Raw genomic sequence first — 17,228 nt, forward strand, 5'->3', positions numbered from 1 at the left:
TATTCAAATTCTGGTTAAATGCTGATGTGATTCCTCAACCTCATGTAAATGGAGGTTGATGCCAACATCTGTTGATCAAACAAACAGTAAATGTAAATAATTATTAAAAAATAATTTATAAAATAAAAGAAGAGGTAGGGCTACTACCAAGTAAATAATACAAAGCTTCCAAACCAAAACACACGGTTTAATATTGGCATAGGGTGAGTTGACAACAATGTTAGCCCAATAAGAATCATCATAAACTTACTTGATTTGCTTTGTACATCAGTTGAATCTTTCGAGTATGAATCTAAATTTTCCACTTATGGCACAAGATGTGTTTTAATTATCATTTCCAACTTCTTTAAATGTCTGTTATAGCTATCATGATGGCATACGTAAGCTGTTGTAAAATGTTGGTAAACAGTAGAAGGTGAAGATGATAGTCAGATTTTATAAAAAAAAACTGTTTCTCACTAGTAAAAATAAATAAGTAATCAAAGTCCTTTGTCAGTAACATTATTTCATCTTTTTCAAGCTCCACCATAATGTCTAATAACTTTTGAATATCAAGTTTAATTATTTAAATATAATACAAAAAGTTGGTAATCCTGTAACCACTTGGAAAGTAAGAGTAGATCTTGCTTAAGCTTTGCTCTGATAACTCCCATTGATGTGTCAGGCCTAGTGAGAAAACAAAGTCATCCATTGGTGTGAAAATTATCTTTCATCAAGCTGTACTGTAAGATTCAACAATGTTGGAGTCCCTGTGGTGGAGTTTCAGTAAAGACTTATAACATTTTTACATGGCACCACTGCTAAGCATGGTGGTATTGTGGAGCTGAGTGCTGTTGGTTAGCCAGCCTAGTAAATACAATATCACTGGCACAGCAGATTATGATTTCTCAAGAATTGTGAATAAAGTCATCATTTGAGAAAGGTAATTAGAAGTTGTCCTGTGGTAGTCAATTGCACTGACGCATTTTTGCAGCTGAAAAGGCTTTAGACTTTTGTACTGTTAACTGTTGTTATACATGTACAGTTCTCATGGTAACAGAAGAACCACGTTAATTCCATGCCATTCAAACTATGAGATTTCAGTTTTGAAAAAGAGGAGAGGGTATATAGAGGACCTTTCTCTAATCAATAAAATCTGTGCCATCAAGGGACCCTCTTCTGTTTGGTAAAGGTGTTTTGAGAGAAATTAGTAAGGAACAGGACCCCAACTCCTGAACCCAATAAACAGTGATACTCTATTGGGACTATGTTGTGAAGTATAGATAGTGACTGCAAGGTCTGGTCACTGGGCAGCACAGTTTTTTGTCAATTTGAAGAGTGTGCAAATGTGAAGAAATAAAAAGTCAATATTACAGCAGCAACTGAATGAGTGGTCCATGGGCATTTCTGATGATTCAGTCAGCTGCATCTGTGATCATTTTGGTCTTTCAGTAGTCAAGATGTAGATTATTGGATTCAATCTTTATGTCCTGTGATTACTTGCCCTTGACCCATTTAGTGTAGTAAAGGTGTTGTGACCTATTTTGAACCTGTGTGGAGATTCCTTTATTAGTAAGTACTCATTCAGATACTCTACCAGCAGAGATGAGCTAATTTTCTCTAAGATTTTGCTGAAAGTTATTAACAAGGTGATTGGGGCAGAGATCAGACATGGAAGTCACAGAGAACAGAATTTGGGGATTATAGTGGCAGGCTTTAAGATGTAAGCTTCTTTACAGGTCTAACACAAACATGTAAGCTTCTTTACAGGTCTAACACAAACCCAGATACGGTTAAGAAATCCCTTGAGCAAGCACTCTCCCCACTGATTTCATGGCTTCAAAATAATCTGCTATTACTAAACACCATCAAAGCTAAAGCCATGATCTTTGGCAATGCTCACAAATGGAAATCTGCATCCCCCTAATAGGATGTAGCGATACACGACAACTTACTACTAGGAACAGCATAACCACTTTGATTACTTACGAATTTGGCTTCAGTTTCTCATTTAACAAACTGAATGCAAAATTAATCCAAAATAATCCAAAATAAACCTCTTGCATATTGGCCCTTAAAGGCAGAATTGCCAGTTCCCAAAAATACTTTCCACCCTGCAAATTACTGTCAGAACTGCCTGATGTTTTATTGCCATAGCATCCAAAGAGGAGCCCCATTACTCAGTTCTTTCCAAGCTATACAGCCCCCAATCCAATAACATAGATTTGACCTACTTGCTACTGGAATCCCAACCCTACAAATCACTAATTATGGAATCATTTCCCTTCTCTTCAGGGAACTCTCCACAAAGATAATAAAATTACCATTCACATTTTGTTCCCTCCAAACACAGACTCTGTTTAAACTTTACCTTAGCATCCACAGTTTCTCTGTTATTGTTCTGAAACTCCTGGGAATTCATTCCTTTCTTCTAACATCAGAAACATGAAAAGTTGACTTGAATTTAAGCCAGCACTAAAATGGCATCTTGCCCAATCTGCAGTTGCAAATGCGCCATCGAAACCACAAGGTATAAAATCTGCCACCAAATTAATCTGGTTAACAAAAGAAAACTAAGTAAATAAATAAGTAGTTAAATTCACTTCTTGCTGAACGCCCACCTAAGTTATGCTCATATCCTTTCTGTGTTTTGATACCAAACCAACCTTAATCCCTTTGATTTTACCAGCTTCAGCTACCCTCTTACATTTACCTATCTTTCTGCCTTTCCTCCACTTTGTCCAATAATTTGTGGTTCTTTTTTTCCACTTCTTGTTTTATAAATATACTGTTAAATTCTTTATTTGTCTTGATTCCTCACTTCCATTTATATTTGTTTCGCATGTGTATGCAAACCTTTCAAAACTTTTTTGTTATTGCCCTGGACTATATTTTACATTGTCACTGTTTTGTTTTTGCAATTCTGGCTGGGTGTAAAAAAGGACCATTAGTATTATTGCTCCCCTGGCAAACAAATTCAAATAGAGTAAATAAAATGCCAGTAATGAGAGAAAGATTCAGTATGTGGGTTAATAGAATAAACAGGAAGGTGTCATAAATGTTCAAGAATTTGGGGTAAAAGCAATCGGCATCCATTTTCCCAAAAGTTTGAGTAATTTTAAGTAATCTGTTAGCAGTACAGAGGTTAAAAAGTTGGAGAGAAAGATGGGGCTGCCTTAACTCGATAGCAAAAATTGTTGAGCAGTGCTAATTTTAGAGTATGGTAGGTAGCCAGAAAAGGTGTTTGCATCTTGTGTTGGGTTATTGCAGTTTGCTCTGTTAACCTGGAGGTTGACAACTGGGCAAGTGTTAGAGTGAACTTTGTGATACTTAATCTCATGGCAGACATTTTTCACTGTTTTAAAAACCTGTGTCTCATTTAGCTTATGGAGTGTGGGTCTGGCTTATTAACCATCTTTAAAATTAGTTTCTGTGAGAAGTGTATAGCTTCCAGTCAGCATTAGATCCTGAGATTTTGTATTTAATCCAGATTTTGTCTTTTTGGTTAATGAGAATAACTCTGTGTCAGACAAGGAACAGATGCATGCCATCTTCTTAAATGTGTTGTTTGGAAGACCCACTCTTGGAGGAGTAGAATTATATTGATGAAGTCATTCAGTGAGTAGTTGCAGTCTATCCAGGGCTGAACTAATGAACAGTCCTAAAATATAAGTTTTGTCAGAAGGGAAAGAATAAGTCAAATTTTCTTTTGTATTTTATGAAGGAAGACAAGACAGCTTGGAACATTTAAGTGTTTGGCAGATTAATTTTTAAAGGCTTTAGTCAATACTTTTCAGCCTCTTGGCACAAGAAATCTGGACAACCCCATAAATAATGGGGGGAAACTTTTAAATGTTGTTGTTACAAAGTTAATAGAATAACAGATTTTGCATTAGCATGAATTTTCTGAAGGCTATGAAGTCTGAAACACAAATGTCTGTTATTATTTTTTGACTTTGATCCTTAATGATTTGTCAGAAAACCAAAAGTTTTATGATGAACAGACCAAAAATACAAGGAAAAATTTGGACATTTTGTGAAAATCTGGATAGTTGAGAGGTATGGCTCACTGCACAGTGGTAATGTAATGTGGAGGACTGAATTATCATAATGGGAAGAGCCTAAAGGCTTAACCCCTAAGACCCATTTTCATGGGGTGTGCATCTTTCATTTAGGGTCAGTCTGGTTTGGATAGAACAATTTGGAGAGGTCCATATTTCAAGCAACTACTTGATGAATCTTGAGTGTTTGTAGATCATTATAGATTGTTATTGAAAGATGTGAGAATGTAGAAAGCACAAATCATTTTTTAACCTTTTTTGAATTATCACTTCTGACATCAGCAAACTTACATTTATAAAAAAGTAATCAAACCATATTAACAAGCTTGCTCACATATACAATCATTAAACATTGCATATATTGTTACGTCATATGATCTAAGCAACATTGCATAAATTGTTCAATGCCAGCCTTCTCTTAAACCTCATTCCTCCTCCAAAACTTTTTTTCTGCATGTGTTGTTCCCACAATTTCCACTTTTTCTATGTAATTTACTCCTGACCCTTCTCTAAAGATCCCATTTCCTGTTCCTTTATTTCTGTAGCAATACTTACTACTTTGTGTATAGTTGGTTTAGACTTTGAGTTCCATTTCCTAGTAATTGCTTTTTTGGAAGCCATCAGAATTAAACTTAACAAGGCCTTATTATGAATAAAGAAATTCAGATCCTGCATTCCAGCTAAAAAAAATAATTTCTTTAGTTACGCTCATTTTCTCACCCAGTGTTCCTGACAGAGTACTCAGTATGGAATTTTTAAGGTCTGCCTACTCATTACATTCCCAAAACATATGTTCCCAGTTATTTCTTCCCCCTCACACTTCTAACATTTGCCTTCTACCTCTCTGTTTGGCTTGGTTCTTAGTATACTTTCTTCTACTTTATGAATATAAGATGTATTGACTGTTGTTACTCTCTGTAAGGATCTCCAAAATCCCATTCTTTCCTTATTTCTTGAAATATGCACCCTTCCTCCCCACCTCATCATCATCCCGTTTCACTTTGAATTGTTGCATTCTGCTTATATTTACATATACAGTTCTTAACTGTGTAGCTCTAAAATATCCTTCAAATGAGGTAATCCTAAATGTCCTTTACCTATTAAGAGGGTCAACATCCCACTTGGCTCTTACACTCTTCTGCTTCAAAATAAAATCAGTCAACTCTATTAATTAATATCCACATCTCTGGATGATAAAAATATGTCTGACCTATGTATAAAACTAAAGGGACTAAAATAATTTTACTGCTTGTATGATATCCATATCCATAGGCAAGAGCTTCCAGTTTCTCAGTTTTTATATTATCTTTATTTAGTGTCTTCCCACATATCCTTAGCTGCCATAACAGAATCCATTTTAACCCATATTCCCAAGTACTTATTTTATCATGTCCCTATAAATACAGGTATATTTGAACCATTTTTTGTATGGGTATATAATTTATAGCTATAGCCTTTGTTTTTATATTCATTCATTTTATATCCTGAAAAACGGAACCGTCATATGTTCCACAACACTGAGATGTCCTTTTTTGGTTAAATCAGGTACAAAAATGTGCAAATAAAGCCAACTTTTCTTGAACACCATATCAATTATATCCATGAATTTCTGAGTCCCTTCTTTACTTTGCCAGTGGTTCTAAATGTAACACACACAACAAAGAAGAAAGAGGACACCCTTGCCTGGTTTCTGTGTTCACATACAACTGAGAGCAACCCTCCCACTTAGATTTTTTTACCAATGATCCTTCATCTATCCTTCAAATTAACCTTATTGTATCAGGAAAATAAACACTTTACAATTGTGAAATAAAATTGAAATGGGCATATATGAAGCTGGCTCAGATGAGTCTTTACCATCTTTAGGTATGACACTCACCACAGCTTTTTTTCCAGGATGTTAGTGCCTTCTTTCCTTTTAAAATACTGTTAAACAAAACCTTCCAGATCTTTATCACTTTCTTCCCTCCTAGCTTCCAAAGTTCCACAGGAATACCCTCTATTCCTGGAGACTTTCCTGCTGGTTGGTCATACTTTGCCATTTTTATCTCATTTCCACTTCTCTTAAATGTTAGTTGTTGAGCCTCATCTCTCTCTAACTTTAACATATCTCAGTCTTTCACAAATGTTTCCATTTGTGCTTTTTCTTCATTTTGCTACTTCTCTGCTTTACACAAATTTTAATGAAATTTCTGAAATATCTGTAATACTTCTACAGGTTCTCTGGTCATTTTTCTTGTTATATGCTCCCTAAGTTTGGCAACAACCCTCTCTACTTTCTGTTGCCTGAGCTGTTATGCTAAAAGTTTTTGTACTCTGGAGTTGTCAAAAAACTTTGCTTAATGGCAGTCTTTCTAAACTCATGTATATTATCATGATAGTTCATAATTTTCTCTTTAGCATTCTGCAATTGTGCCTCTTCTTCTTATGTGCAATTCCCCTATTTTGTAATGCTTTAACCTTTGTCAGTTCTTCTAAATAATTCTCGTTACCTCTTAACCATATTTCTTTTTTTTTAATTTCTACTCTATTTTTAAACTCTGCTTCAGTTTTATCCCAGTGCCTAGCCATATTTTCAGAAGAAATTTCTATTTTCTCTAATGACTCCTGAATAATTTCCACTACCCATTCCTTAAATTCCTCTCTTTTAACAGATCAGTGGGGAAGCGCTAGTGTCTAATTTTTATTTTAGTTATTACTGGCACATAATCTGAAGTAGTTATTGGATACATGTTATAACTTTTAATTAAAATGCTCCTGTTTCTATGAAATATAACTTCTATCTAGCCTATCCCAGTTTTTATACCATGGGGAATAATATGTAAATTCTCTCTGAACACGTACTACTCAATTCATGTCTTCCATATCAAATATCTTCAAAAAATATACCTTTTTTGTTATATTTTCCCTTCAAGGCCCCCTCAGATACATCCTCACCTTTGCAAATCAAATTCAGTCCCACTTTGTTCCCTGCTGAAAGCTAATTATTTCTCCCTGAAATTTCTTACGCTCCATTGTAGCAGTTTTAGATAAAATATAAATATGTGGCAGCATAGTCCTCTTCTCTTACCAGTAGCCCCTTACTACTATAGATCTACCATTGTTATCTTTTTCCCTCTTCTGTTACTGTTGGTGCTCCTCTCAAATTAATATAAATACCCCCTCTTTTTTTGTCCCAGATATTCCACTGAATAACCTTCCCGAAATCCTTTCTTTATCAAATTCACATGCTCAGTTCTTTCCAAATGTGTCTCCTGCAGCACAGTTTTTTGCATGTGTCATTATGATAAGTTATTCCCACCTGTTATGTATAACAGCTTTTTTAAAATGTAGGGTTTCAGTTTCTATGTTGCATGCATACACTTAAGTTTGGCAGGTTGATCTTTTACACAATTGTTTATTGTTATATCTGTTTGAAACTATGTCGCATCTTACAAGACTTTTTATTTTAATAAAAATCCTGAAACAAACAAAACACCATAAACCTATTAATTCAATATTAATACACAAAACTTATGTGCATCTAGAAATAATGAAGTTCTCCTTATAGGAACAATTATCCCAGATTGACAGGCACACTCACAAGCTTGATGTAACCTGTAATGATGGTTATCCATGCTGAGATCCATGGTACACCCTGTGCCTCTACTTCCACTAAGTGCCATCTGTTTTTGTCTTATATTTATTCCTCTTCCAAATTTGTAAAACAACGTGAATGCTTTCAGAAAACATTATTTCCTAACCACTGAAAGAAAGTATTCTATTTTTAATCCCCCTTATTAGTCTCCTTAGAAATCTGAGCACTAGATACAAAGCTTCCCTCCACCACAAGCCTTCCACATTGTTCTGTGAAAATGTATGTGCTAGAAGAAAACTTTTCATTATATTCAATGCTATTTTATTTTTCTGCTTCCCCCTTAAAATGTGTTAGTAGTTTACACCAAAGGCCTTAATCCAGACATCCTATATGCAAAAGTAAGAAAAATCATATCCGTTTTTCTTATCATGCTCATTTGTCTAGTGTTTCTTGTCTTTTTACATTGCAGTATCTACTTTTCTTAAAACTGAGCAAGAAGAAAGAAAGAAATCAGAAAAATAGGGACACCTGTTTACTTTTGTATCTGTGTTGCACATAAAAATAACTGGAAAAGCGTTACTTTATAGCATGCAGTATATGTCATGTATTATAAGAAAAAAATTGTTTCACTTAGTTAACTCTCTCCTTCCTCTTCCCCTTTCCTAAATGTTCTTCCAGACATTAATGCCATGAAGTAGGGCATATGCTTTGGAGTCCCCTGCAAGATTAACAGTCAAAAAGTCCAATATTGCCAGATTTTATTGTTCTACTTTTATTTCATAAATCTAACTAATGCATTGTAATCAAACATTCATTAATCATTTTCCAAGTTGCTGTTGATCTCAGTCTCACAAATCCAGTCACAGGTTCATTTCTAATGTACCCTTGGTTCTTCTAGAGAACTCTTGTTTTTCTGTTTCTCAAGCATTTTCCTTTAGAATTGGCATAGTTTCTGTATGGGCTTTATTATTAGAAGAATAAGTAGCAGAATCCCCTTCTGTTTGATAGTTCACTTTTTGTTGGACAAACTTTTGTACATCTTCCTTATCGTGTTCTGCGTTAAAAAATGATTTTGGCCCTCCAAGAAAAAATATTCTGAAAATAGATATAGCAACTTGAATCTCACACCTGTTCTGGTCATTCCCTGATTGCAGGAATACATTTACTCCTGTTATGCCTGGTATACAGTGAGTAATCATTTCCCCCAAACACTGTAATGTCTCCTGCTTTTAGTATTTTGTCCTTCTGTCACAGTTTTGTCAGAATCTACTCTTTCTGCTGATAGGATTGCACATTTACTGTTAAAGGTCTTAGCTGCTTTCTCATGGTCAGGTTTGGAGCATGAACACAATGTGCCCTTTCAATTAACAACTCCTTTGTGAATACCAGTCCGGTTACTTATTTCTGCTTTCATAAAGTTAATACAGTCTGTTCCTCCCAGTTTCTCTGGTACAGCAGAAAATCTCAGGTTTTCCATGCATGCTCTCTCCTCTAGTTCTATCATTTGCTGAAACATCTCCTCTTGAGCAATTTCATACTCAGCCAGCCTTTTTTTTTTCATCTCATCCTCTTTTTTTACAATTTTATGAGCTCACCCAAATATATTTTTAAAGCTTTTTTCATTTTTCCACCCTTTTATTATTTGAGTTAATATACTCCTTCAGTGCTTCATTTATTTTAATAAGCTCTGAGCACATTTGACTTTTTCCTCTAGATTACTGGAAGTTGTGTCTTGCACCAAAGCTGTAACTTGAACTGTTTTTTTTTTCTTTTTTTGCTGAACAGCTGCATAATTCTTCATAGTCAATGTTTTCTCCTTACCTTTTGTAATTGATTTTCTTTCAGTTCTCCAAGTTTCTTTTTTGCTGGCATCCAGGCAATGTACTAATTTATTCAAAAAGACTAATTCACTGGCTCTTTTTTTCTGAGTTTCTGTTTTCACATTGGGAGAGCTGAAATTAATCTGTTAGTGTCCAGCCATTTTGGAAGTCCCATAACATGTTAATGCAAAAATGCATAACTATGTGAATATTCACATAATGAGGTTTAACCCTCCTAAGGAGAACATTTGTGCCAAATACTCAGCTGCTAACACAAGGCCTAATTAACCTGAAGTTGAGGTTGTCCGTGCTAAGACACACATTGCTTTTTTTTTTATCTTTATCCCCCATACCCCACCCAGATGTAAAAATAACTTGCATGCTTTCAGACGTCATTACATTTTAACATTGAAGAAACCAGTGTTCTCTCTTTTATTGCCATTTTAACAGCTTGTCTACGTGTAAATGTTAGTTAAAAAAGAAAAATGTAGTCCTCTGCTGCAGACTGAAAGACCATCTGAAACAGTTATTGCTAAAGGAAAATGTTTCGTTATTGTCAGTATTCTCATATTTACTTATTTCCACTTAAAATTTCTTGTTAGATGTAAACCAAGGGTCTCCACTGAAAATAGGTACCTCTTGACCCAGTCAGACTTTCCTGGTAAACAAATGCCAAATAAATAAAGCATATCAGCTCTACATATATTATGATCTGTTTACATTTACAACCCATTCCCTGCCTTCAACAACCCAAGATTACAGCCTATTAAATTAATCATGCTTTTGTCTCACTTTTTTCTATTTTTTGCACTATAATGCCAACATTTTTTAATACCAAAAAGAAGAAAAAAGGTATCTGTTTACTTATGTTAACACATACAGGAACAACTAAAAAATACTTTACTGTACAGTATGCAATTTATATTGTGAAAAGTTTCATCTAAATGCTGTTAACAGAAATTGTTCTATTTACAGTTACCTTTTCCTCATTCTACCCCTCCCCTCAGAGTCCTTCCAAACATTAATGACATGAGATGAGACAAATGCTTTTCAGTTCCTCACAAGTTTAACAAAGTCAACAAAAGGCCACAGTTTCCACTTATTCTTGTACAGCCATATTTCATAAATGTGATTGATGTTTTGCAGTCTCACATTTATTCATTAATTTCCACATTGCTTCCTTTTCATCTCCAGTTCCCAACTCCAAATTCTGGTTCAATTCCAAGGTCTACTGGCCAACGCCTGTGCTTTTCTCTCTCTCTCTGTCTCTCTTTCTCTCAAGTATTTTCCTGTGGAAAAGTGGAAAAGGTTTCACTGGAAATGTCTGTGTGCTTTATTATCAGAAGAATGAGACATAGAGTCACAACCTTCTTCATTGCTCATGTTTTGTTGGACAAACTTTTTCATTTCCTCTTTAGCCAGTTCTGCATCAGAAAATGACTTTGATCCTCCAGGAAAAAATATTCCGAAGACAGCTGGATACAGCAGCTTGAATCTCACACCTGCTTCTTGACATTCCGTAAATGCTGGAATAAATTTATTTTCTCTTCTGCCTGGTGTATACTGAATAATCATTTTCCACAAACAATCTGCTGTCTCAAACTTGTAATACTTTGCCCTCTTGCCAAAGTTTTATCAGAATCAACTCTTTCTGCTGGTAGGTTTTCATCTTTACTAATACAGGTCTTGGCTGCTTTCTCACGGCCCTGTTTGGAGCAAACACTTGGAGTGCCCTTTCATTTAACAGTTCCTGATGTGGAATATCAGTCCCATTGCTTATCTGTGCCTTCACAAAATTAATACAGTCTGTTCCTTCTGGATTTGCAGTGCAACAGAAAATCTCTGATTTTCTGTATGTGCTCTGTCCTCAAAGTCTATCATTTTTTTTAAACATCTCTTCTTGAGCAGTGTCATGCTAACCCAGCCTTTTCTTAATTTTGACCTCTGATTTTTTGCAGTTTATCAGCTCATTTGAATATCTGTTTAAAGCTTCTTACATTTTCCAGCCTTTTGTTATTTAATGTACTCCTTCAGTGTTTAATTTATTTTAATCAGCTGTGAGCACATTTGACATATTTTTTGCTCTAGATTACTGGAAGCCATTTCTTGTACAAAAACTGGAGCTTGAACTGCTTTTTGCTGAACAGCTGCAGAATTCTTCCCAATCAGTGTTTTTTTTTTCACCTTTTCTAGTTGGTTTTCTTTTTGGCTCTTAGTGTCTTCTTTACAGGCATTCAGGCAGTATACTTAATAGCCAGTAACAAAATTTTACCCAAGCTTACAATATCGTTGGCTATTTCTCATTTTCACATTGGGAGAGCTGAAGTTAAGCTGTTGATCAGTGTACAGCCATCTTGGAAGTCCTCTAGAAAGCACTATTCTTAAGGTAGTTGCCTGAGAAGCATTCACATGGAGCCAGGGTTAGGGTCTTTTTAGGAGTAGCCAGGTGAGATGGCATGGCAGGCTGTTGGAAATCAGGATGGATGAGGATCCCACAGCCTACTCTTTTCCCATGTCTCTCATGCATGAAAAGTATGGTATTTCTTGTTAAGAATACCAAGAAGATTGTCACTGGCTTTGTGCCAGGTTTCTGTAATTGTCACAGTACCAGAGTTGTTTTGTTGCTAGCCAGTTTTAAAAAATAGCATCTTGTTAGGAAGGCTCCATGTTAAAATTTCTTGTTAAGAATACCAAGAAGATTGTCACTGGCTTGTGCCAAGATTCTGTAATTGTCACAGTGTCAGAGCTGTTTTGTTGCTAGCCAGCTTTAAAGAATAGTATCTTGTTAGGAAAGTTCCATGCTAAAGAAGTGTTTACAAGATTTATATGTGGACATGGTGTGTTCACTGTTGCCCATGTCATTACTGTTTCTGGTAGACAGTGGAATATGGAGGGGGCTTGTATGACAGGATACTTGCATGTGAAGGTAGTTGTATGGTAATGGTAATGGAGTTTAGATGGGTTTCAAAAGAGTATAGTGCAAGCTGCCGTTAGTATGTGGGGAGAGAAGTTTCTGGGAGTGCAACTTAGTGGTCCTTCCTTCAGTGTTAAGGCAAATAAAGGAAAATATGGTAGTAAAGAAAGGAGAGGGTGTCACTGAGAAAAAAAGCAAAGGATTAGTAACAAAATATATTTGAAACATTGGGGTATGTTTTAAATGAAACCACTTTATTAAACATGAAACACTGATAATGACATAATGATTACATAAAAAAAGACAAAACAGAAAATGATTAGTTGACATTCACTTATAGCCAGTGTAATTCATTACTGAGAGGCTGCAAAGTATTCAACTTACAAATGTGAACTATTGTCCAAATATAGCTTCACAGCAAATATAACAGGAAAAAAATTAGCATGGCTGGATCTAACAAATGATGTGCTGAAAAGTGTTTTGCTACTGAACTAACAGTGGAAGGATTGTAAATGTCTGTTAAATGTTCCAAATTTCATACTGTAACTGGTCTAATAGTTTATACAACTTAGTCTTTATTACATGGACATCTAAGCAATATGGAGCACTAGCCTGAAACAATACTAGTTCTAATGAGAAACAACTTTGTAGTCATTAATAAGATATCCTGAAGAAGAGTCCCAGTAGGGACAAATAGAGCATCTACACTGAAGAGACTGCTGATTGGCTGCATGGTTGGGGAGCAGACCTGAACAGACCAGATTTCATAAGATGAAATGCAGTTTTCTATGGCTATATGTAACCCACTACTGAGGTTAAGTGAGTTCTAATACAAATTAAAATGTATTTGTTAGTCATTGTCATCAGCCAGTTTTCATACTGCTGAGTTATTTTTTTCTTTAAGGAATATCTTGATGGGCTGAAGTCAGGCAGCAGTTTGAGCAGAATGCCTCAACTCGGTCAGTGTCCCTTTACTGTGCGGCACTAAATCTTTGTATTTAAAGTCCATAATTTCCCATGCTCCTTTATGTATTAAAGATAGCAAGCACTAAAGAAAATTGAGTTTTTCATAACAGTTGTCAGGACTTAGTTTACATTGCAAGCAAGGCTATTGACACATAGGTTCACCTGGAGAATAATTACTGTGAACCTCAAAGAAAACATCCAAGATCACTTTCCAGAAAGTTTGTAAGCATATTTTTAATCTGCCATAACAAGTGCATCATTAGTAATAACAGAAAATGTTTACACGACTGTTTCTTGACCTGTCAGTCTTTGGTAGCATTAGATGCCACTGGTTGATACTATCCTTTGTATACTAGTCAAAGAAAATAATTCATCCCAATCTATCCCAGGTGCAGTCTAGTAAAGTTGTAATGATGCTGAATGTCATTGATGCAAGTGCTTTCATAAAGTGCTAGGCTCATTAAATCAAATGTTTGTCTTTAGTTATTTGTGACTTCCTGAAATTTAATCTGCACGTATGAAAGTCCTGGCCGTCATTTCTTTAGTACAAGCAGCAATGTCTTATTGATTAAATCGTGAAACAGTTCAGTGCTGCTTGGAAAAGTATTCTGCATGTACTTGGCTTCCATCTTGTAGGATAGAGATGCAATGTATGTGATCAGTGCCTCCTGCAGCTTTTGTTTCATATTTTTTATTGCAATGTGTGCACGGAGTACATTGCCAGACCTTCCTAAGTATAGCAATAATTGATTTTTTCAGGAGTATTCAGCAGCACATTTATTGAGTTACATATAATTAGTTACTTATAAGCAGACTTGTGTTAAACTTTTCAAAAAAATTTAAACCCAGAAACTCATGCATTCAGTAGGCCCTCTTTTTTTTTTTGGGGGGGGGGCAGGTATTTCTGACAGTGAGATGAGCAGGTGAATGCAGTCTGTAATGCAGTCTTTATGCATGCAGTTAATGACCTTTTGTATGATGAGGGATTACACTGGGTATTGCTAAGATAGTATTAGTTGACATCAAAATAGAGGTGTTGGCTAATACTGACTTGATTGTAAGGTAGTTTACTGTTTGCCAAGCAAAACCAGTTTGCATTACACCATCCAGCATGTGTGTTAGTGTCTTCCAATTCCTATTTTAGATACTAAGGCTGATTAAACGTGTTTCAGGTGGCTGGGTGGAGATTGTGTTCTGGGTCTCAGCTTGATTTACCACTTTGCAAACAAAAGTGTGTTACTGCTCCTTTATACCTTCATTTTTCACCACCAGGAGGTGGCTTTGAATCACTTTTACAAGTTCTTTTGTGTTTACTCATGACTATGTTAAATAAGCATCTGTAAAAAAACTGACTGACTTCAAAATAGATTGAAATTAAAGCAACCAAATAAACTGAGATAAACTGAATATATTCAAAAACAAAAAAAAACAAAAAACGGATCAACGAGCACCACCACGAAACAAGAACTGTTTATTAGAAAACAAACTAAGCGCTTTCATCTAACATAGGGTTAGACTCCTTCAGAGTAAAGAAGTGAACAGTGCTAGCTTATATGCACAGTGTAAAAAAAAACGCCCACCAGTGAAAGTGTGCATTGAAACATTAAAGTAACTGTCAGTTAGCCACTTAAAATAATACACTCTCCTAGAAGAAAATTAGGCATAAATAAAAGACACAACATATGAGTTTCAAATACAGAGTATATAATAAATAATGAAAGTAATGTCTATGAAATGTAATTATACTGCAAGAAACATATATAAATTGCACTACAAAATGCTAGATAATCCCTGCATTTAATTTTAAAATACTAGAAATGGAAATACTTTCATTCAAACCTGGCAACACAGAGGCAATAAGCCTCAGTTGCCAGGTGAGTTTTTTAAATTCCAATAGTGTCGCCAAGTCACCCAACCCCCCAGTGCAGTGGCCATCTCTGTCTATTGCCTAATTTTCTACTAGGAGAGTGTATTATTTTAAGTAGCTAATTGACAATTATTTTTTGTTTCAATGTGTTCTTTAATTGGTAGGTCGTTTTACATTGTGTACATAAGCTAGCACTCTTCACTACTTCTTTACTCTGATGAGGTCTCACCCAGTGTTAGACAAAAGGGCTTGGTTTGAGTTTTCTAATAAAAAGTTCTTGCTTCGTTGGTGGTACTTGATTAAACCTCTTGAGCCAAAAAATAAATATTTTAGTTTTGCTAGAGGAAAAGCTCTTCACTGTTTGATTTGGGTTTGTCGTCTTTGATCCCCTACCAAAAAGGTCAAAGGTCAAAAATCATAGGTCAAGTCTAAATGCAAATCTCTCTGAACTGTCATATAATATTGAAAGGGACTTTCTTATTGAGAGGAGCTTCATTAACTACAAGATTCTTGCACATAACAGGTCTTATGCTTAGTAAGCTGTAGTTTGAGTATTTTAAAATTTGCAAAGTGTGATGTTATTAAAGGGTAAAGTTATTGAGTAATACAACTTTGGTACACATTTTAGGAATACTACTTATGGGGGGAGAGATTTGGAGACCAAATTTAGATTTAGCATATTCAGCATAACATTGAAAGGAACCTCTTAATTTGCACAGTTTTGTTTAATTCCAGAAAGATGGATGTAGTGTGGAAATGCATTATATTACTAGTAGAAATCTGTACAAGAATAAATAGATAAGTAAAGCAGACAGCAAAATTAAATAAATTAGCCATGTTTGTGCAGGGGATACTGTTATGTCTACAGTCTTACTGTCTTGGTTTTACTGGAAAAGCAAGTATTCCTTTCAACTCTTAAGGCAGTGCAACCTCTGAGTTAATATGTGTGTACCCTCCTCCCCCACATGAACATAGATAATATACATTTTAGTGTATAACTGTAATATTTTTATTTTGAATTTTTCGGGTGGTCGAGTTTATATAATGTTTCTATAAAAGATCATTGTTTATCTGCTATAAAATGTGCAGGCTGAACAGAACATTTCAAAACAGCATTACAGTTGTAATTATGATATGTTTTCTTCATGTTCACGTTTTTCCCTTGCTGCCTCTTTCCTCATGTTAAGGTAGTACGTGCATAAGCTGCTCCCTATGAAAACAGAAGGGATGGATCGAATGTCTCTACATAGGGTTTCTCTTCCCAGAAGATAGGTACTGTCCTCCATGATACACTTGCTCATTTATTCAGTTCAGCCACAAGAGAAGCAGTGAAATAAGAATCTTGCGATGAAAATCAGATCTTCCAAAGCAGAAGTAGCAAGCGGAGAGAAAGAACAGATCTTTGTGAACACCAAAGGGGGCATTTATTTTAGTAAATTATATTGTCAGGACTGGGAAAACAGTATACAAAAAGGAAAAAAAGAAATTTCTTTGTGTAGAGTAAGTGATTTTGAACTGAGCACATATCTGTTATGGAAATTAGATGAAAAATTATAAAAAGGTATTGTTTCTTAAAGTATGGTGGGTGTTTTTTGGAAAAGCATTCTCTTGTAATTTTCTGATAAATTCTATATTTGAACTAATTGTGATTTTTTTTTTTTTTTTTTTTTAGTGAACATGATTTGTTATCTTTTTTCTGTCTGTATAATTGCATTTTGTTCTACATTTTTCTAGACCTGCATAATTCTGGCTGCAAAGCTTTTAAAACTGACTGTTTTATAATCATTTTTTCTATAAGAAATATGAACAACAGTGTAGAATCCTTAACACTAAACCTCCAGACGTACATTGGTCCAGTGTTGATTTCTGTTAACCCTTTCAAGCAGCTTCCATATTTCACAGACAGGGAGATAGAGATGTACCAGGGAGCAGTGAGTAGAGTACCATACATTTTTAAACACATTAAAGTTGCGATTTGTGACAGTCATAAGTACTTTGCCAGCACTTCTTTAAATTAAATTATGTTTTCTGTCCAGGAAAAAAT

General features: G+C 35.2%; 1 protein-coding gene across 1 annotated transcript in view; it reads left to right on the forward strand.

Annotated features, from left to right (window-relative positions):
• The window catches only part of LOC122808363 (unconventional myosin-Ie-like), a gene marked incomplete in the record, with an annotated part of 1,223,059 nt that overhangs the window by 205,125 nt on the left and 1,000,706 nt on the right, over positions 1-17,228 (forward strand). The window contains 1 exon segment of the mRNA XM_044079330.1: positions 17,026-17,115. Coding sequence (XP_043935265.1) covers positions 17,026-17,115 — 90 coding nt within the window.

Source organism: Protopterus annectens, chromosome 8.part0 (genome assembly GCF_019279795.1).
Source record: "Protopterus annectens isolate FY-2018-M chromosome 8.part0, PAN1.0, whole genome shotgun sequence".
NCBI lineage: Eukaryota > Metazoa > Chordata > Ceratodontiformes > Protopteridae > Protopterus > Protopterus annectens.